At 35.4% G+C, this 22,949-nt stretch overlaps 1 protein-coding gene across 1 annotated transcript in view; it reads right to left on the reverse strand.

Moving 5' to 3' along the window:
* Nucleotides 1-819: 819 nt before the first annotated feature.
* The window catches only part of ZGRF1 (zinc finger GRF-type containing 1), an 88,401-nt gene continuing 66,271 nt past the window's right edge, over nucleotides 820-22,949 (reverse strand). Inside the window, exons 19-28 of the mRNA XM_077754995.1 lie at nucleotides 21,934-22,193; nucleotides 19,996-20,155; nucleotides 18,474-18,551; nucleotides 17,882-18,029; nucleotides 13,642-13,769; nucleotides 11,376-11,499; nucleotides 2,483-2,659; nucleotides 2,217-2,351; nucleotides 1,282-1,543; nucleotides 820-1,131 (exon numbers count right to left, since the gene is read on the reverse strand). Of these exons, the coding sequence (XP_077611121.1) occupies nucleotides 986-1,131; nucleotides 1,282-1,543; nucleotides 2,217-2,351; nucleotides 2,483-2,659; nucleotides 11,376-11,499; nucleotides 13,642-13,769; nucleotides 17,882-18,029; nucleotides 18,474-18,551; nucleotides 19,996-20,155; nucleotides 21,934-22,193 (1,618 nt within the window). The 3' untranslated portion in view covers nucleotides 820-985. The remainder of the gene's footprint in view (nucleotides 1,132-1,281; nucleotides 1,544-2,216; nucleotides 2,352-2,482; nucleotides 2,660-11,375; nucleotides 11,500-13,641; nucleotides 13,770-17,881; nucleotides 18,030-18,473; nucleotides 18,552-19,995; nucleotides 20,156-21,933; nucleotides 22,194-22,949) is intronic.

The raw sequence follows: 22,949 nt of genomic DNA on the forward strand, positions 1-22,949 counted from the left end.
ATCACATGTAGAAGCATAATATGATTCCATATCTACAAAGTCCAAAAGCCTGCACATGATAACACGCATTACAAACCTATGTTTCTAAAAGTTATGATACTGGTTACCCTGAGGGTGAAAGTATAGTAGCAGTGAGAGGACACAAAGGGGCTTCCACGATATTAGTTATGTTCCAACCGTGATCTGAGTGCTGATTACAAAGATTTTACTTTATGAAAATTCACTTAGCTGTATACTTGTAATTTGTACACTTTTCTATACATGTGTATTAAAAAGAATTCAAAATAAAAAATTTATATCCATTATATATTTTATATACTAATAACTACCATGTGAATAAATGCATAGGAAGAAGACTAGAAGGAAATGAGCCAAAGGTAGTCTTTCACCCATTCATTTGTTCATTCAACCAATGGCTACTTATTGAGCACCTACAATACCAGGTATGGTGCTGGGTGCTGGCCAAGGCCATGTACTGACCACTGCTATCTCCAGGAGTGAATTTTTAATATTTTTCTTCTTCTTTTTATATTTCTAAAAAGTTATTGTGAATATGTTTTTACTTGTAACAGGGCATTAAATATATTTATTTTTTAAAGATTCTGATAGAGCTGTAGTTCAGAAAGGGTTATATTGATACAACTGTGTAGCCATGTTCTAATAGATGAGTTTTTGAGATATTTACTTATTTTTTAAGTAACATTGGTATTTTCCATGCCCTTTGTAAAACTTATTCCTTTAGCAAAAAGAAACCATAAATTTTAGAAAAAATATATTTTTATTAGTAAGATTTTATATTACCTTCAACATCTGCCTATCTGAATATAACTGTATATTTTTTCGAAGAACAAATTTTTATATGTAGTTAATTTAATGTTATATACATATTATAAAGCTTTATCAATAACAATGTTTTAGGGTAATAAAAATATAATAAAAAATATATAGTGTAAAGTGAATTTGAATTTATATAAATACAAATGATCTATGCCATGACTTTTTGTGAATGAGGTTTATCTTTTTCACTCTTTTTCTTCTGTTTTTCTTCTGCTTGTTTTTCAAAATAATCTTTAAGAAGACGGTTCAGCTGTGGTTCATACTGGCTTGCATGTTGTAATCCATCTTCCCTTCCTTAGAAAGAGATAAAACGTGAGACAACGATATTTCAGTCATCTCACACAGTGGCAAATTCAGAGCTAGTCCTACCTGAACCACTCCAAGCGCTAACTCAAGAGTCATTTTTAATTCAAAACACTTGAATTAAACATGTTTTTATTTTACCTTCACAGTGTTGGATCACATGTCCCCAGAGTCGATTCTTCCTCAAACAGGCTAAATTTCCCACAATCAATAAATGCCTCCTTCCTCTGGTCAATGCAACGTTCATTCTTTTTTCTGAATCAATAAATCCTACTTGTCTTGTCCTTACACAGGAAAGAATAATGATCTCCTTTTCAGCTCCCTGAAAAGCATCTACTGTGGATACCTGCACAGCTTTAATATCAGGATGATCAAAGTCCAAGGCATTGAGTGCATGACAAAGCTGTGGAGGAAAGAAGAGACCATACAGGGAAGGGACCATGAAGAACTTAAGCCCTGAACCTATTCACAGAAACTAGCAGTGGATAATTTTCATTTCTTTTAATGATTCACACAGATTTGGTAGTTTCTAAAATGATTCATAAATAACTAAATGACAATATAAATTAGGAAACCAAATCAAAAGTGATGATTTATCTATTGCTGGGGAATTCATACTAATTCAGAGTTGATAGATTAATAATAAAACAGATGGAAAATTTTTTTTAAAAAAGAAAAATGTAAAAACTAGTTAGAAGTAAATGGGTTCTGTGTACATTAATATCTGCTATCAATTTTGGATTTATTAATAAAATGAAATAATAATGAAAGAACATTTTGAAAAACAAAGATTGAATCCCATCTGGCCCAAAACACAAAGCATACACTGTATTTTCTTCCCTCTAATTTGTTTATTTGCATTTTTGCCCTAACAGCTGTAAACTGAATTTAATTAGACCTTGTTAGGTTTACATTTAATTATACAGAAAAAAAGCCAGACCACACAAAAATTAAAACTTTTAAAAATGTTACACTCCTGAAAATTTTTTAAGTACCAAACCCAACTACAATAAATGTGATTATCAAATAGTGTAACAAAAAGTTATAATATTTAAGTATCAATATGTAACACAAACCTTGTACATCTGGGATTTGTATAATGTTATCACCCCAATCACTGAGCCTGCGATCCCACTTGCAATCAGTGATTGAATCAGCTTGAGTGTAAAAGCAGCTTCTGCCACATTATGAAAGCTGTTATCTCTTTCAATCTGGAATACGAAACAGAGCCTAAATTATATTTCCCAGAAAGGCTACGGAAAACCAAGAAAACCATATAAACAACAACAATAAAATTAAACCCGGAAACTAAACCATGTTGAGTCTCATTAATGTCATTTACCTGTTCCAGTCCTTTAACGTTATAGAAACACAGAGTTGGGAGCCATTCCAATAAAGGGCTCCTCTCAGTTTCTGAAATGCCATTCATGAGGTTTCCTTCATAAAACAGGTCATTAGAGATAGCACTGATTGCAGGGTGACAACGGTACTGGGTCCTCAACAGAACTGGCTTATGACCCTAAGAAATTTAAATGCAGAAAAAAAATTAAAGCATTTTTTTTCCTTAGGGGGAAAAAAGATAGTATTTAAAAATTTTTAAACATCAACATATTGAACATTTGTGCAATTGTGCTCTTAGTAAATGAATTACAACCATAAAGAATAGACTATAAATAAAAAAATTTAATTACTAAAAATATCTTCATGGTAACTTACTATTATACCACAAAATTATAAAGAAGAAAGCATATCAAATCTTAGACTTACTATCTAGTAAGTTTGGCACCTAACATTATGGCTTCATAATGTATGTGGAGTGGCCTGACACTAGATTGAAAAGGAATCTTTAAAAAAAATATCTTAGAGGGGCAAGTGGGTGGCTCAGTCAGTTAACCGTCTGACTTCAGCACAGGTCATGATCTCATGGTTTGTGGGTTCAAGCCCCACGTTGGGGTCTGTGCTGACAGCTCAAAGCCTGGAGCCTGCTTCAGCTTCTGTGTCTCCGTTTCCCTCTCCCCTCCCTGCTTGCACTCTGTCTCTGTCTCTCAAAAATAAATAACATTAAAAAATTTTTTTTAAAACATTAGAAAGACTTGTTGATAGTTCATTAATTTCCTTGGGCACAAACCATCTTTCAGTCTGAATATTCAAAGAAGGTTCCAATTTTGTTAGTGCATCATGAAGTCCATATTCTATCTACTCTAGGGCTCTTCTAGAGCATGCTCTTTATTTGCAAAAGGTTTTGGAGCATTATTTGAACATTTTGAATAACTACAAGTTATTCTAATAATAATAATACATAGTTAAAGCTAGGATTAATGATCACACAGACAAGGTATCTTTTACGGGTGAAAAACAGTAAGGAAAAAAACAGTGCTCTGTATTATTTACGGCATAAGTTTGTGGATGAGTCTAAGTGGCTGGGCATGTGAAACCTCTGCCAAAAATACAAAATATGTTCAAAATATAAAAATGCTCAAAGGATCTTTTTTTTTAAATTCAAAGGACCACTCTTTAGTACGGGAAACAATGTTAGAGAAATGACTAAATTATGGTATATTCACATAATATTTGGTGATTAAAATATTTGTGACAAGTGATGATTACAAAGCTAGTAATAACACAGGGAGATGATTTATTATAATGCAAAGTTTATAAAAGGCAAGATAGAAACTATATGGTATGGTCTCAACTATGTAAAAATACATATATATTTTTACAGTTTTATTGTGATATAATTGACATATAACACAATTGTATAAGTACAACATAACTGTATAAGTTGAAGATGTCCCATGAATTGATTTGATACTATATATTGCAAACTGCCACCATAGCATTAGCTAACCCCTCCATCACATCACATAATTACCATTTCTTTTTTAATAGTGAGAATATGCAACATCTACTCTCTTAGCAATTTTCAAGTATATAATATAGTATTATTAACTATAATCATCATGCAGTTAATTAGATCCCCAGAACGTATTCATTTTATAACTGTAAATGTATACACTTTGACCAGCACCTCCCTTTTCCTACCTTTCTACCTCTCAGCTCCTGGGAACCACCATTCTACTCTTGGTTTCTATGAGGTCAGCTTTTTTATAGATTCTACATATACGTGATAACATATAGTATTTATCTCTTTCTGATTTATTTCACTTAGCATAATGCTTTCAAGGTACATCCATGTTGTTGTAAGTGGCAAGACTTCCTTCTTTTTTGATGGCTGAATGATATTCCATTGTGTGAGCATATATCAAACATATGTATTCTTAGAGTGTATATGTTTGATATATGCAGACACTCCTAGGATGAAAGCTAGAGGGAATGATACCAAAATATTACAAAGGATTTTCTCTTGGGGGCACTGAGGTTATTACAGATTTTTTTTTAACCTTTAAGTTTTCTGTAGTTTCCACACTTTCTATAATAATAGATATTATTTTTATTTCTTTTAATTAATTCTGAACGAGTTCAAATATACAGAAGAGCAAAAAAAAAAAAAAATGATACTCATGTATGTACCACACAGATCTGACATTAGTATTTAGTCATTTTATTTCAGATTTTTTTTTTGTTAAAACATGAAATGTGACATAGATAGCTACCCCTCACACTCCTCTATTTTCTCTACCACCTTCTCTAGAAATAGCTCCAATACTGAATGTGTTTTATGGCATTACCATGTAAGCTTTACATGTCTAATACATAGGCATGTATCTATGAATAATACACATTATTTGTTGTATTTTTGAAATTCACATAAATTGTATTTTATACTCTGTATCCCTTTGTACCTTGCTTCTTTCAACATCCACTATGTTTATGAGAATTACCTATGTGGATCAAGTTCATTCACCTTAACTGTTTTATATATTCCATTTTGTAAATCCAATTCCATTACATTCTGTAAATAAATCCACTTTTCAGTCTATCCTTTATTTGTCCTTTTATATTAAAAAAAAACTTTTAATGTTTTTATTTATTTCTGAGAGAGAGAGAGAGAGACAGTGTGAGCAGGGGAGGGTCAGAGAAAGAGGGAGACACAGAATCTGAAGCAGGCTCCAGGCTCTGAGCTAGCTATCAGCACAGAGCCTGACGCAGGGCTCAAAGCCACGAACCGGGAGATAACGACCTGAGCCAAAGTCGGAGGCCTAACCGACTGAGACACCCAGGCGCCCCTATTTGTCCTTTTAAGATTCCCTCAATAATCTATTTCATATTTTAAAAGCCACTGACAAAAGATAAGTGAAAAAGCAAGGAGCGTAACAGCATGCATGGGATGGTAGCATTTGTAAAAGGGGAAAATATTTTATGTATTTGCTTACACTGGCATAAGTTATTGCTAGAAGAATACAAGAAAAAGATGACAGTGCTTTGGGGGAAAGAAACTGAGTGGTTGGGGGACAGGAGTAAAAGTTTTCACTCTACTTTGTGGTTCCTTTAGAATTTGCATTTTGAATCATGTGACTAGGTTACCTATTTAAAAATGTTTTAAGAATTTAAATAAGTTTTTAAATTGAGATTTTTAAAAAGCCAATGGAAAGGTCTGATTGAAAAGAATCTGGACACTTATTTATCATGGAAGGGGTAGAAAGTTGTATGATTCAATTCAGTTACAATTAATAACTCAAGATCATTGAAAGCTTGAGTCTTCACAAAATTGAGTACAACTTAATTCAAAACAATGCAACTTGAAACTCAGTGTAAGGGGAAACTTCTGAAAAAGGTAGAGTAACGTTGCCTTGCAGAATCTGTTCTCCAATATCTAAAGAAACACCTACAACAAAATACTAAAAACAACAGCAAAGGAAAAATTCAGTAGCCATGCACCAAAGAAAGGTTTAGAGCCAACTTAGTGCCGTAAAGTTTATAAAGTGCTTGTCAAGAAAGAAACAGAATTCTAAAGTGGAAGGGAGAAATGTAGTACAGATCTTTCTTGACTTATGATGGGGTTGCATCCTGATGAGCTCATCATAAGTTGAAAACATCATAAGTGAAAATGCATTTAATACACTTACACTATGGAACATCATAGCTTAGCATATCCTACCTTAAACATGCTCAGAATACTTATATTAGCACGTAATTGGGCTAAATCATCCAACACAAAGCTTAATTTATAATGAAGTACTGAATATTTCATATAATTTATTTAATACGATACTGAGAGTGAAAAACAGAATGGCTGTATGGGTGCAAAAATGGGTGTAAGTGTACAGGGTGTTTATACTCATGATCATGTCACTGACCGGGAGCTGTGCTCGCTGCACTGCCTAGCGTCATGAGAGATGATCCTAAAGCATATCATTAGCCTGGGGAAAAGATCAAAACTCAAGATTCAAAGGATAGTTTCTACTAAATGTGTATCAATTTCACACCATCATTAAGTTGAAATTGTTAAGTCAAAATACTGTAAGTCAAGGATCATCTGTATGGTGAGATTCCTAACGTCTCTAGAAGTCATTAAGTAGAAATGGCTCCTAAGAATAGTAATGAACGAGGAAAAGTAAACTGAGCAGTTTTTAGTAAAGGGAAGGCTCTGAGGATAAAACATCAAACTGGGGGGACACCTGAAGTCCAGGAATATTCCCCGTCTGGGACAGGGATAACACCTCCAACCATGTGAATGAATCCTGACACTGGATATTTAATAAAACCTTAGAATTGGGAGAGCTCATGTAAGCAAAAAAAAAAAAAAAAAAAACAAAAACNTAGTTCTATTCCAATCCCACTCCTACCCCACTCCCCACACCCTATTTTCAGGGTACTAAGAGAATACAGATTACAAATCTGAGAGAGCATGAACATAAGGAGATCAAACAGGAATGGCAACTATGCTAACATACTACAGCTTCCCCAGCTCCAATTAACAAAATAAAGGAAGAAGACAATGCAAATGATAAGTATAGAACCCAGCCTAAACAAAATATAACCAAGAAACAGAGAAAAGTTTCCCTCAAGTACCCAAGCTTTAGAATATAATCAGAATATAACTAAGTGAAACAAAATCTCAAAAGTGAGATGACGAAAAGACAATGAGATTTAAAAAGATAATGAGATTAAAAGGGAAATTTCAGTCCTCAGGAAACAAACTAATTTTCAAAACAGTATCATTAGAGAACCAAAGGCAGCAAAGAACAAATGGAATTTCTTCATAAAACTCACTATAACCCAAATCAAAACTCAGTGCAACTTCAAACTCGGTGTAAGGGGAACAGACATAGTAGAAAGCCTTCACAGATAATGAAGATGAAATTAAAGTAACATTAATGGAAACAGATAAAGATACCCAATATAAAAATAATTGGGGGACCTCTGTATTTTAGACCAAATGTGTCCCTGACCCCAATTCCTATGTTGTAGCCCTAAACCCCACAGAGATGATACTTGGAGGCGGGGCCTTTGGAAGTTAATTGGGCTTAGATGAGGTCATGAGGATGAGGTTCTTTGATAAGATTAGTTTCCTTATCAGCAAAGGAAGAGACCAGACGGTTGGTTTTTTTTGTTTGTTTGTTTTTTTCTCTTTCCATCATGTAAGGACATGGCCAAGAAAAGCATTCTTACCAGGAACCAAATCTGAAGGTACCTTGATATTGGCCTTCCTAGTCTCCAGAACTGTGAGAAATAAATGCCTGTTGATTAAGCCACCCAGTCTATGGTATTTTGTTATAGCATCCTACACAGACTAAGCTACTATGCAGAATGCATCAGGTGGAGCAAAAATCTTTCCTCCCAACAAAGAAACAAAAGAATCTCCAGTTTGAGAGAACTTTCATTACAGAAAGATTAGTTGCAGAAAGCTCCACACTGAGATATACTGTGGCAAATTTATAAACTTTAAGGTCATAAAAAGAGTTCTTGTAGCCAGGTAGGAAAAATAAATCATTACAAGGGAAAAATAATCAGGCTGGCCCTACAATTCACAGTAATACTTGATGCAACTATTCAATAAGCCAAGATGCCTTTTACATTTAAAAGCAATACATTATGAAACAAAAAGGACTCAGGAAAGTATGCATCTATAAGCCACTCTTGAAAAAAAATGAGGATGAAGTCCAAGGCACCCAGATGAATGATATAGAAACTTCTAAATATAGAACTAATTCTAGGGTCACCTGGGTGGCTCAGTCAGTTAAGCGCCTGACTCTTGATTTCAGCTCAGCTCACCATCTCACAGTTTGTGAGACTGAGCCTTGGGTCAGGGCTCTATGCTGACAGTGTGGAGCCTGCTTGGGATTTTCTCTCTCCCTCTCTCTCTGCCTACCCCCACATCCATGAATGTGAGCACACACTCTCTCTCTCTCTCAAAATAAACACTTTTTTTGAAAGTTAAAAAATATATAGAATGATTCTAAATAACTATACAAATTATAATTATAGAACAAAAAGAATAATGTAACTAATAAAATAGGAATATGGGAAGGGATAAGAAAAGGGGGGAAGCATGAGAGCACTAATATGTCTACCTTTTAGAGTAAAGCAATCAATCCATCCATCTAAAATCTTCTTAGAAGGATCTTTTAGAAAATACTATCTCTTAAGGGTGAAGAAACATTTATTTGAAATTTAATCATTCTTTTAGTTTCATTTTCATTTGTCTTCTTCTGTTAAGAAAGTACAGAATATTGGGTATCTGGGGGGCTCAGTAAGTTAAGCATCTGACTTCAGCTCAGGTCATGATCTCATAGTTCATGAGCACAAGCCCCACTTTGAGTGAGCCCCACTTCTCTTTCTCCCTCCCTCCCTCTCTTTCTCCTCTCTCATTCTCTCTCAAAAAAGTACAGATTATTGAAAGTTCAAACAGCAAAATAACTTCTTAAATTCAATTTAAACTAGCAACATTGATAAAATTTTTCTTTTGGTAGGTTTTATATATTATTTTGGCTGTAATATTTTAATCTGCTTATAAAAATAGCTTGATTTACAATATTGCATCAAAACAATAGTAATAATAGATCAGCAAATTGGTATATGCATACAATGGAATAGACCAATGGACTAGAATAGAGGGCACAGAAAGAAACCTGCACATAGTCAACTGATTTTTGACAAGGGTGCCAAAACCATTCAATGGGGAAAAAGGATAGATTTTTTTTGACAAATGGTGCTGGGAAAACTGAATATATGCATGGAAAAAAAGAACCTTTACAAAAATAAACTCAAGATGGATCAAAGAATCTTAAGTTAAATGTAAGACTAAGACAATAAAACTCTTAGAAGAAAACAGTGGGGAAAATCTGTATAATACTGGACAAAGCTTCATGGATCTGACCCCAAAAGCACAAGCAACACAAGAAAAAAAAAAAAAAAAGATAAATTGGATTTCACCAAAATTACGGAACTTTTGTTCATCAAAGGAAACTGTCAAGGGGCACCTGGGTGGCTCACTCGGTTAAGTGTCTGACCTCAGCTCAGGTCCTGATCTCACAGTTCATGAGTTAAGCCCCGCATTGGGTTCTGTGCTGACAGCTCAGAGACTGGAGCCTGCTTCTGATTCTGTGTCTCCCTCTCTCTCTGCCCAAGCCCCGCTTGAGCTCTGTCTCTCAAAAATGAATAAATGTTTAAAAAAAAAAAAACGAAAAAAGAAAAGAAACAGAGTCTTAACTACAGAAAACCAACTGATTTGNTGGAAGTGATGAATCACTATATTGTACACCTGAAACTAATATTACACTGTATGTTAGCTGACTGGAATTTGAAAAAAAAGTTAAAAAACAAAGAGAATGGATTAAAAAAAAAATTATTATATGACCCAGTAGCAGCACTTCTGCGTGTATACTCAAAACAACTGAAAGCAGAGAGTTGAATAGGTATTTGTATACCAATGTTCATGGCACCGTTATTCACTATAGTTGACAGTCAGAAACAACCCAAATATCCATCCATACATGAGTGGATAAATGATATGTAATATTATATACAATGGAATATTATTTGGCCTTAACAAGGAATGAAATTCTGATAAATACTACAACATAGACAAACTCTGAATGAATTATGCCAAGTAAATAAGCCAAACACAAAAGGACAAATATCATATGATTGTACTTACATGAAGCACCTAGAGTAGGAAATTTCAGAGGCAGAAAGCAGAATAGAGGTTACCAGGAACACAGGAAAGAAGTGTATGAGGAATTAGTGTTTAATGGGTACAAAGTTTCTGCTGGGATAATAAGTAGGGTAATGGCTGCAGTACATTGTGAATGCATTTTTTTAAATGTAATACAGTACTGATATATGCTACAATGCGGATGAACCTCAAAAACTCTATGCTAAGTGACAGAAATCAGGCATGAAAGGTCACATATTATATACATTCTAGGTTGTATATGATATGAAAGTTGTAAGACTGTATGATATAAAATGTCCTGACTAGATATATCTATACAGACTGAAAATAGACTCATGGTTGCCAGGAGCTGGAGAGAGGAGGAAATGGAGAAACTGCTATTTGGGTATAAAGTTATATTTTGGGGTGATAAAAGTGTTTTGAAATAGAGCCCGTGGTTACACAGTATTGTGAACGTATTAAATGTCACCAAATTATTCACTTTAAAAATGGTTAATTTTATAGTATGTGAATGTCACCTCTATTTAAAAATGTATTAATAATTAGGGGTGCCTGGGTGGCTCAGTTGGTTAAGTGTCAGATTCTTGATTTCGGCTCAGGTCATGATCTCATGGTTCATGAGTTTGAGTCCTGCATTGGGCTCTGCCCTAATAGTGCAGGGCCTGCTTGGGATCTGTCTCTCCTTCTCTCTCTGCTCTTCCCCCGTTCACGCTCCCTCTCTCTCCTCTAGCTCTCTCTGAAAATAAATGTTAAAATATATATAGTATATATATAATTAATTCAAAAAATTCTTTTAAATGCAAAGCATAACTCTACAACAGCTCTACAATAGGGGACATGGATAGTAAAGACATACAGTATTTTTAGATTTTAGAGCAAAAGCAATATATTTACTACCCACTACTAAAGTAGTATATGGGGAAAAGATTCACTTTATAAAAGGGCACTTAGCATGGGTGGTTCAGTGGTAGAATTCTCGCCTGTCTATAAGAGGGCACTTAAATTACAGAGTGCTAGTTATCTTTAAGAGGGGTACTTCCTAAACAGTTACAATTATCTTGGGCAGGGACTAGGTCTTCTAATATTTTTATTTTCTATCAATCTACACAGTATATAATACGTAAATGATAATTCTGTATGAATTGAGCAGTAGTACCATTAAGCAAAGCCGATCAAAAAGAGTTTGTTCCAATCCATTTTCATGAGCTGCATCAGAACCCTGAATAGTAGGAGGAAGCTGTTTGGGATCTCCAACAAGAATCAGCTTTTCACACTCGAACCTAAAAACAGAATTCCAAAAATTAATCTAAGCAACAAGAGAAGGCATGCATTGACATCATTTGCTGCACTATTTTCCATGTGTTCCCGAAGAGTTCTGGCAACTAACGAGGCTTAATAATGCTAATAAATGTATTAAAAGGATTTGAACTTACTCAGTAAAAAATCCTTTACAACTTTTTCCTACATAAAACTTACTAAATATCTCCCTGCCCCAGCATGGAATTAGCATTTTGCAGAACACATTTTGAGAAACAATGACTTTTAAATTCTGTAAACTTAGAGGCTTTCTTAGAAGTCATTTGCCTTAAACTCTTGCTTTAGAGATGAAATAAATTAAGTTCCTGGAGCTAAATGTCTTTCTAAATTGATGTAGGATATTGTGGGAAAATATCCAATTTTTTGTAGAAAACTTGTATCTAAATCTCAACTCTATTATATTCTATGGATACAACAAGTTATTTAACTTCTCCAAGCTTCAGCACTCTTACCAATGACCTGGATGTTACTACCTTGCATAACTGTTAAAAGGACTTAGTAAAGTACATAATGCATTTAATATACAGTAGGTACTCCACAAGTATTACTTCTCTATACTCTGTGCAGGGCCTTTACTGTTCCTCCATTCCTGGCTCCTGAGTGGGGGGTGACCGACTGACTCATCTTGGTTTGCCCAGGACTGTCCCCGTTTAAACTAAAATTCCCGTGATGCAGGACATCCCAAATCCCGGGCAAATCATGACAGCTGGTACCCTGTCCCCTCATTAACTGGGGATAGAACAAGGATTAGAACTCAGGCCTATTGACTCCAAGTCTAGCACTCTTTACACTGCCTTTAGGATCCCTCAGTTAGAGATGCTTTAAAGGTACAATGTTTCAATTAGCTGATATAGCTTAGAAGATTTCATAGTTTTCTAAATTTTAATAGACAAACTTTCATTTTCAACTCATTTTTCTGTATATAGTTTATATCCTTTCATGACATAAATTTTATTTTCAGAACCCAAACACTGGAACTTTATAAAGTAAGCAACTAAAGAACATTCTTCAGTAGATTTAGGTTCTCAAATTAGAACTAAAGAAGAGCCTTTAATCTAGTTGAGAAACCTGCAAGTTCCTAGTATAATTCTAGCACTAGTGTTATCAAGGCTTTAGAAATTATGTGACCTGTCATCAGGGAAATGTAAATCAAAACTACAAGGAGATATCATTTCACACCTGTTAGAATGGCTAAAATCAACAACACAAGAAACAACAGGCGTTCGTGAAGACGTGGAGAAAAAGGAACCCTCGTACACTGTTGGTGGGAATGCCAACTGGTGCAGCCACCATGTAAAACAGCTCAAAAAGTTAAAAATACAACTACCCTATGATCTAGCAACTGCACTATTAGGTATTTACCCAAAGGATATAAAAATACTAATTCAAAGGGACACATGCCCTCTCACGTTTATAGCAGCATTATTTACGATAGGCAAGATATAATAGCAGCACAAGTGTCCATCCACTGATGAATGGATACAATGGAATATTATTCAGCCATAAAAAAGGAATGAAATCTGGCCATTTGCAATGACACAGATGGAGTGAGAGAATATAATGCTAAGTGAAACAAATCAGTCAAAGAAAGACAAATACCATATGATTTCACTCATATGTGGAATTTAAAAATAAACAAGAAAGGGAAAAAATAAGAGAGAGATAAACTAAGAAACAAAATCTTAACTATAGAGAACAAATAGATGATTGCAAGAGGGGAGGTGGGTGGCAGGAATGGGTTGAAACAGGTGATGGGGATTAAGGAAGGCACTTGTGATGAGCACAGGACGATGTACAGAATTGATGAATCACTGTATTGTACATCTGAAACTAATATAACACTGTATGTTAACTACCTGGAATTAAAACGAAAACTTAAAAAAAAAAAAAAAGAATTATGTGACCCAAATGTCTAATCTGTGATCTAACAAAATTTTGACATATTACCACCCTCAAATTTACCCTCTGCATTCTTTTAAAAAAATCGCTTTAGTACCTAAATTGCTAGGAATTTTCACAAAAGGTTGGTAAGAGTTTGAAGTGCAAAATTATTTGAAATAATTATGATATATGAGTGCATTTTGGAAAGGAAGTTTTTACGTTACCTTGCGATGGGAAGGAGAGAGGCCGGTTCGGTTATTTGACTACACTCATCCAGCACAACTACAGGAAATTTAAGATCATTCATGCATGGGAATGGGCAGGCTGCACAGGTAACTCCAACTACCCGCACCTTTATTACAATAAGAATATTAAGTAAAATATTTTTTAAAAATAAGATAATGTATTTACCAAAGAACTTGTAGACTAAAGTCAGAAATGAGCTGTCCTAATTTAATTACTGGCAATCAGGAATCATAGGTCACTTTATTTCCACATTTTTGTTATTCCCACATAGGGAATGGAAGTCACAGAATAGAGGCTATTTAAGTCACAAGCCCCTTAATAAGAACAAATAAAAGATGCATTTTGACATTCACAAGGAAGGTATAATATCAAGGATTTAAAAAATATTAAGGATGGGACATACATATTTTATCCTTCTAGATGAAGCTAAATAGACACATGTATTATTATCAACACAGGCTGAAGTTCTCCACGAAGAGCACTGAACATGCTAAGGAACTGTAGTCTGTTTAACCTTCAAGCACACTAGGATTTTAACCTCTTTAAGAAAGTAAAGATGGCTAACTATGTCTAAAGAACAGTAAATTAGAGTGTACTTGTGTCCTGTAAGTATATTTGAATCTTATAAGTCTCAAATGTGGTAGCAGAATACCATTATTCTCAAGACAAAAAGCCTGATTTAAAAAAAAAAAAACCAGCTCATATTTAATCTCTTCAACTAAATATAAACAAGAGGAACATGACTGAATTTTCTAATTAGATATGGTCATTGCTCTGGTAGTCTAACAGCTACATACACACATACACAAACACACACACACAAACATATTTTTTTTCTCTTGTAACAATCTGGAGTATAATTCTGCTTCTTGGTAGCAAGGACAGTCCACACAAACTAATTATATTTTTCAGTCAACAAACGTGACTGACAAAAATATACTTTACAAATCAAATAGACCCTGTGAAACAAGAAATATTATAAACACCTTATTTTCTTTAATAATAAATAGCATTTAACACACACAATAATCCTTTGTCAGTTAGGTTTTCCTTTTGTTAAAAACACAAACAAAAATCCCAAAGCCCCATTTATATTAAAACTCCACAGTTTTTAAATTCTTAGCTCTTGTAAATGGATCCAGCAGGGGACACTAGTATAGCACTATACACTCTCATGGTACCACTTTCAAGTATCATTCCTCACTTAATTTCTGGAAACTATATCTGGTAAGACAACCTTAGAATGAGAACCCTAAAGTTGTGAGCCAGGAAGCAATGTTTTTAGTTAAATAAGTAATACAAAAGCCTAAAGAACTAAGTTTTCTTTAAAATATTACATTATTATTGAGGAGGACCCTTGTTGGGATGAGCTCTGGGTGTTGTATGTAAGTGATGAACCACAGGAATCTACCCCAAAACCAAGAGCACACTTTATACTCTGTATGTTAGTCAAACTGACAATAAATTATATTTAAAAATACAATAAAATATTATATTATTTATATCTCTTAATTTGTCCTTCTACTGCTGAGATTCTAACCACATAAGAGATTTTTATTATTGATCTAGGAAATTGCAGTTACTCATGAAGCATTTTTTAAAATTAATTTTATTGTAAAGACATGCCACTTTAGAAATGTGTTACCTCTGAATGCCTAATTGGACCTTGGAAATTTGTTATAAATAAAACTTTAAGAAAAATGTTTCCTTTAAAAGAGTTCTGATTTGTGAACAGATATTACCAGTGAGCAATAGATTATGCTATCTGGGCTTTCACCTAGAAAATTATCAAAGAATGCATAGGAGCACATGTACCCCAATGTTCACAGCAGCACTCTCAGCAATAGCCAAAACATGGAAAGAGCCTAAATGTCCATCAACAGATGAATGGATCAAGAAGATGTGGTTTATCTATACCATGGAATACTACATGGCAATGAGAAACAATGAAATCTGGCCATGTGTAGCAACATGGATGGACCTTGAGGGTGTTATGCGGAGCGAAATAAGTCAGGCAGAGAAGGACAAATATCATATGTTTGCACATATAGGAGGATTAGGAGGAACTTAACGGAGGACCGTGGGGAGAAGAAGGGGGAAAATAGTGGGGGAAAGGGAGAGAGGCAAACCATGAGAGACTCTTGAATGCTGAGAACAAACTGAGGACTGATGGGGGAGGGGGGGAGGTGGGAGATGGGCATGGAGGAGGGCACTTGTGGGGATGAGCACTGGGTGTTATATGGAAACAACTTGACAATAAAATATTTGTAAAAAAAAATAACTAAAAATTAAATCTTAAAAAAAAAGTAAATTATCAAAGAAGTCATGAACTATTATTCTTACATATCAATATTATGTTGGATAAGTGACAAAAATGGTAAATAATTTACATAAATGATTAATTTGCACTGATTGAACACCGTCAAACTAAGCCCTCAGGATTAAGCAGAGAAGGAAGTAGAGTTGACTCTGTAACTCAAAATAATAGCTAGTCTGAAGCCTTCTGAGGACTTCTGTAAGCGAAATTTGTTGCAGATTGGTTATCATTTGCAATTCCTCCTCCCTCCTTGTGAGAAATTACACTTCCGCACCCTTGGCCAGGTGACTTTGCAGCGCTTCCCACCAGGGAAGTAGGTGGAGTGTATTTCCCTGTCCCACTATTGCTGAGCTTGGCCATCTGACCTGTTACAGCAAACGGAGTATTAGCAGACATAATATGAATAAACATTTTAAATGTATTTGTGTGATCCAGCCCCTCTTCTTGCGCTTCTGTCTCTGTCAGGAGGCCATCATGCCACAGCCACCTGTTCTCAGAACGAGAGACCTGAACCATAGCCTCAAGCTGGGCCATGCCAAGCCACCTCTAGAGTCATGAGTTTGTTGTCTTAGAGTACTGAGATTTTGTTTGTTAAGCAGCATTATTTGAAAATAGCTAAGCAATACCGGGACCCAAGCACGGTGATTTTTCCAAATCTCTTTTTATACATTTCTTTTAAAGTTTATTTATCTTCACAGAGAGAGAGAGGGGGAGAGAGAAAGGGAGAGAGAGAGAGTCTCAGGCAGGCTTTGTACTGTCAGTGCAGAGACCGATGCAGGTCTTGAACTCATGAGCTGTGAGATCATGACCTGAGCCGAAACCAAGAGTTGGTTGCTCAATTGACTGAGCCACCCAGGTGCCCTGATTTTTCCAAATCTCTTGCAGAAAGTGACCAATGTCCACGTGGTCCAAAAACCCAACAACTCCCTTTTCCTCTGTTCCTCTTTCTTTTCTCCATGCTCTCCTTTCACTGGTGGAAGCTCCTCATCGGCTTCTTTCTTATGAGCTGCCAGCTGACGTAAGCTGCTCTGCATCAGAGGCTGATAAAGGGGCTGATGCTGCCTGTTATGGGTGAGGATACTGTGTGTCTGGTCTGGGCTCCCAATATCTAGAAGCAAGTATCGGAGCCTCCTAGATTCTCAGATACAAACAGACCCTGAAAGCCTTGGCTTTCTAGGAAAACATTAAAGATAAATTTCACTTGATGTTTTGCCCAGGTCAGACCTCCTTCTCCTCTCCTATTTCACCTAGAAAAAGTTTCACTTATCTCGCCAAGAAATCTATCTTCTCTTTCCTCTTTAAGGGGAAGTTTTTCTTAATAATAAATAATTATTCTAAATAATATATTTTTATATAACCTGTATAATAAATTAGAAAATAATTTATTAATAATAAAATCTTCTTCTCTTTCCTCTTTAAGCTTATAAAAAGATATACAAACAGGAACACCTGGGTGGCTCAGTTGGTTGAGCATATGACTCTTGATTTCAGCTCAGATCATGATCTTACAGCTTCATGAGTTCAAATCCCATGTCGGGCTCTGTGCTATCAGTGCAAAGCCTGCTTGGGATTCTCTCCCTCCCCATCTCTCTGCCCCTTCCCCGCACATACTCTCTCAGTCTCTCTCAAAATTATAAATACACAAACATACACAAACACACACAGACACACATACACAAATACAGAAGAGGAGAAAGGATAACTCAGTCATAGTAAGCTGGATCTGTTCACAAATTTGAAGAACGTTTTGTGAGAGGATAAAACATGCACTGGATAGACATACACACACCTTATTTGAATCTAAACTATCACAGGCATTTGTTTTATTTAAAGGAAATATTCCCCATCAACAAGAATGAGAGAAATCTGAATGGTACATATAAATTAAGAAACAAACTTACCTGCTTCAGCAGGGTTTTATTGGTTCCCAATTTATGCTGCTCAATACTTTTTCTGACATAGACCTTTTCCAGAGGAGTTAAGTCTTCTTTCAGAAGTGCATGTAGTTCTTTTAGTTGTTCATTTTCATTTTCTGAACCAGCATGTAAACTAAAAAAAAGTATTACATAAAAGAAATTTCTCTTTATCCCATTTTCATGGTATAAAACAGTAAAATACAGATTTCTAAGTTAACCAAAAAAAGATAAAGCTTTCTCTACTCTTCTTCAGAAACCAAATTTAAGGTAAGAGTTATATAAAATTTGATACTTCTTGGGGCACCTGGGTGGCTCAGTTAGTTGATCAAGTGACTCTCGGTTTCGGCTCAGGTCATGATTTCGAGGTGGTGGGATCAAGCCCCAGTGTCAGGCTCCACGATGAGTGTGGAGTCTGCTTGGGACTCTCTTTCTCCCTCTCTTGCTCTCTGCCCTTCCCCCACTCATGTGGGCCTGCACGTGAGCGCGCTCTCTCTCTCTCTCAAAAATAAATAATAAACTTTAAAAAATATTATACTTCTTTCAGCACTCTGTGACTTTTGGAATTCAGTGTTCTTACCTATAAGGTAGAATTGGTTTGGCAATCTTCCTAACACTCCCAACTCTGACAAACTTTTCAAATCCAAGACTGAGAAGCCTTTAAAGAAAACAAGGTAAAATAGATTCTGATTATTTAGAAAAATATTAGGCAAAGTTACATATAATATTTATGTTACTAAAATTAATTTTGTGTAACAGTGTATTTTATAGTTATAGTAGTCAATCTGAAATGTCAAACTCAGAGTAAATGCAATGAAGCTAAAAGTTTTTTTTATATAATGCATTTTATAGAGAATTCTTAAATTCAACTGAGGGTTCATTAAATGTTTATAAAAATGCTGATGTTAGTATTTATTACATATAAAATGGACTCTAACAACATAATTCAGAAACAGTAGCTACCATATACTTAGCATCAGGATTTATTAGGAATACATACCTTATGTTTACATACATTATCTCAATTAATACTCATTATAGCTCTGCATGATAATATCTCAATATTAGAGATGAGGACTCCAAAAAAAAAAAAAGTGAGGTATTTCACTGAGGTCACATAGCTAATAAGTGGAGTCAGCCATGATTCAACCTAGGCAAGTCTGTCTACCTCCAAAGGCTATGATCATTCTTATACACACATCACCCCCTTTCTGAAGGACTATTTTGCAAAATATATTAGCAAGCTTACAAATGTTTATATCCTGGGGCACCTGGGTGGCTTAGTCAGTTGAGCATCTGAGTCCTGATTTTGGTTCAGGTCATGATCTCATGGTGTTTTGAGCCCCACATCAGGCTCTGCCTCTCTCTCTGTCTATATCTCTCAAAATAAATAAATAAACTTGCAATAGACAAACAAACAAACTTAAAAAATTTTTTATGGGGCGCCTGGGTGGCTCAGTCGGTTAAGCTTTCAACTTCGGCTCAGGTCATGATCTCCCAGTTTGTGGGTTTGATCCCTACGTCGGGCTCTGTGCTGACAGCTCAGAGCCTGGATCCTGCTTTGGATTCTGTGTCTCCCTCTCTCTCTGCCCCTCCCCTGCTCACACTTTCTCTCTTTCTCTCAAAAAATAAAATGAAACATTTAAAAAAATGTGATATTAAAAAAAATTTTTTTTTAATGTTTATATCTTGGGGCACCTGGCTGGCTCAATTAGTAAGTGCAACTCTTTATCTAGGGGTTGAGAGTTTAAGCCCCACATTGGGCACAGAGCTTACTTAATTAAAAAAAAAAGTTTATATCTTTTATTCTAGACATGAGACTGTTTCAAAGGAAAGAATCAGAAACGGAGACAAAGTTTTATACTTAAGGATTTTGTCACAATATTATTTATAATGGCAAAACTATGGAAAAATTAACTGATCAAAAATTGCTTAATTAGGGGCACATTGCTGGCTCAGGTGGAGGAGTGTGTGACTCTAGATCTCAGAGTCATGAGTTTGAGCCCCCACGTTGGGTGTAGAGATTACTTAAATAAATAAAACTTGTAAAAAAATAAAAATAAAAAAAATATTAGATACTGAAATACACTAGTCATACTTACCCAAGAAGTACTCTGTCCACAGCTACATTAGTAGAAGAAGAAATGAGAAGTTTCCATGGTCTTGCATTTCCAACCATAGGAACTTCGCTCTTTTCAAATAGCTGTACAAAAAACAAAATCACCACTGCCAGCAAATAACTCTTCCCTGCTCCAAAAACACCTAATTATTTTGAAGGAAGGGGAAAAAGAATAAAGGCAATGTCATAAATAAGTTTTTGAAAGTACAAGAAATATTTCATCCATCTGCTTCCTGCTCCCTTTCATTTAATTAATTTTTCAAGAAAACATCCACTGAGTGACTACTATGTGCTTTGCACATACATACATAGATACATATAATACATAGTGATCAAAGACGTCCATGTTTAATGATTCTACGCAGGAAATCAAAGTGAAGGAACACTATTATTGTATCAAAGAAAGAACATTCCTCTCTGCTTTGGTGGAGATGGGAATGCTTCCTAAAAATAAGAAGTAGCAGAGCTAAGTCTTCCAGCATAAGATATCCAGGCTGCTTAAAGAAAGAGTCATTCCAGGCAAAGGCATGACAAAGTATGTAGATGTTACCTATTTCTATCGAGCCTATAGCAAAACAAGTAAGAGACAAAGCGGACATGGTAGGCAAGAAGATAAATCACAAGAGTTCTGCTTAGTGTGGCTAAAAAGTTTAAATTTTGGCTTGCAGACCAGGGAAAGTCACTGAAGGATTTTCAGCAATAGAAGTGACTTAGGCAGACCTTATTTTGTAAAAACTACTTGAGTGAAAATATTAAAAGGTAAAACTAAAGGTGGATCAGTTAGAAAGGAGTACGAGATAACCAATAAGCTAGCAATAATATATGCTAACTTTCCTCAGTGCTGTCTATGTGCCAGACACCATTCTATGCCCTTTACCAATGTTAACTCACATAGTCCTGCAACCTGAAGAGAAAGATGCTATTATCAACTCCATGTTACAAAGTAGGAAATTAAAGCTAAGAGATAGGTAACCTGTTAAGACCATACAGCTAATAAATAAGAGAGCCAGGATATAAATCCAGGATTCCAGCTCTAGAGCCCACCTTCTCACCACCAGGCCATATGGAGGTACAGTGAAGGCTTAGATGGAGACCTGGAGAGAAAACTTATAGGAAAGAAAGGTAGAAACCACAAGTGAAACATCTCGGTGACTGATCGGATGGGGGGAGATAAACAGAGAGGAGGAGGAAGATGTGAAGAAGTGAAGAGAGTCACTTCATCTAAGGAGAAAGAATAATCAAGGATGACTCCAGGGATCTAGCTTGGTTGACAGGGCGGATGTCATATAAATTCTCAAAATAACACAAAATAGCTTTGGAGTGAATGTTTGAGGAAATGAGCTAAAGAGGTGACAATCCAGATAGAATTATTAGCTCTGGAGAAGAGGAAGTAAATAAAGCTCCTTTACTGGGACAGAACCAAAAGAGGTAAAAATAGGTTCAAACTTGGGTAAAATGGAGGCGAGCAGGATATTGAGAGGAATTTCTGTTATAAACTCCATTTCCTCTTTTAAAGGCAGAATCAATTTCAGAGGGAGTAGGGCAGGGCCAGGAGAGGTTAAAGGTTTGGAAGAGCTGCTGGCGGGGGATCAAAGAGTGAGCTCACTAGGAGTGACTAAAGGCTTTGTTACTCAGACTTGAAGTTCATTCTGATGGTGCAACACAGAGATATCTAGATCAAATCTGGATACTGTGAATAACGACTATATAATGCTATTCATTCATCAGATATGCTGCCTATTCCCCCTTTCAGGGTGGTCAGCTCTGCTCTCATCTAATAGCTTACTAGACTAGGCTCAGATTCAAAATAATCAAAGTAGAGTCATTCTGGAATCTTCTGTAGTTAGGGAATTACAAGCAGAGTTACAAAAGCATATATAATAGTATATTTTTTAGAAGGGTTTTCTTTCTTGCTCCTTACCATGTATGATCGTGATAGGGAGGGTATGTGTTTGCAGTTCCTTCACATCAACATTTCCGTGCGAGGCCATCATTTGAGCTATCTGAATTAAGGCTGTAGCTTGATCCTCATTTAACTTGTGTGCCTGGATCAATTGACTAGCTAACTGCAATGTTGCTTCTAGGCTGAGCAGTTCAAATTTTGTGTTGATATTTGAGAAGGCTGGTGGGATAAATTTTCTCTTACTGACTTTCTTATTGCTAACTATAGTTGATGAAGACCTAGTAAAAAGGCAGCAAAAAAAAAAAAAATGAAAGAAAAATTATGGGTTTTTTAAATAGTGAGTAAACCTATTAATAACCTTCATTTCATAAGGATCAGAGAGGACATTTTTAAGGGCACAAATGGATAAATGCTCCATTTTGAAGGAGGGTGGTGGAGAAGAAAATTAACATTTTAATACTATATTGAATACCAACTATGTGCAGGCACTATGCTAAGCATTTTACATATTATTTGATGTAACTTATTTTTTTAAAAAATTTTTAAATGTTTGTTTATTCTTGAGAGAGAGAAAGAAACAGAGCATGAGCAGGGGAAGGGGCAGAGAGAGAGGGAGAGACACAGAATCTGAAGCAGGTTCTAGGCTCTGAGCTGTCAGCACAGAGCCTGACATGGGGCTTGAACTCATGAATCATGAGATCATGCCCTGAGACAAAGTCAGACACTTAACCAGCTGAGCCACCCAGGCGCCCCTATTTGATGTAGTCTTAAAAAAATACTAAGAAGTAGTTATTTAGCCTTAATAAGATGCAGAAATATTATTTTTTACCCAAAAAGCATGCAGATAATAAGTGGTGTACTGACTTTAAAGCCCATGTTCTGTCATACAGGCTGTCTTGATAATTAATACAGCCTCTATTTAAGGTAAAACTGTAATACATTGATTTTATTTCTATTTTCATAAACAATGAATTCATTTCAAAGATTAAATAACAAAGATAGATAATAACATAATGGAATCAGAATGATTTTTA

The sequence above is a fragment of the Crocuta crocuta genome, unplaced genomic scaffold (assembly GCF_008692635.1).
Source record: "Crocuta crocuta isolate KB4526 unplaced genomic scaffold, BGI_CrCroc_1.0 scaffold52, whole genome shotgun sequence".
Taxonomy (NCBI): domain Eukaryota; kingdom Metazoa; phylum Chordata; class Mammalia; order Carnivora; family Hyaenidae; genus Crocuta; species Crocuta crocuta.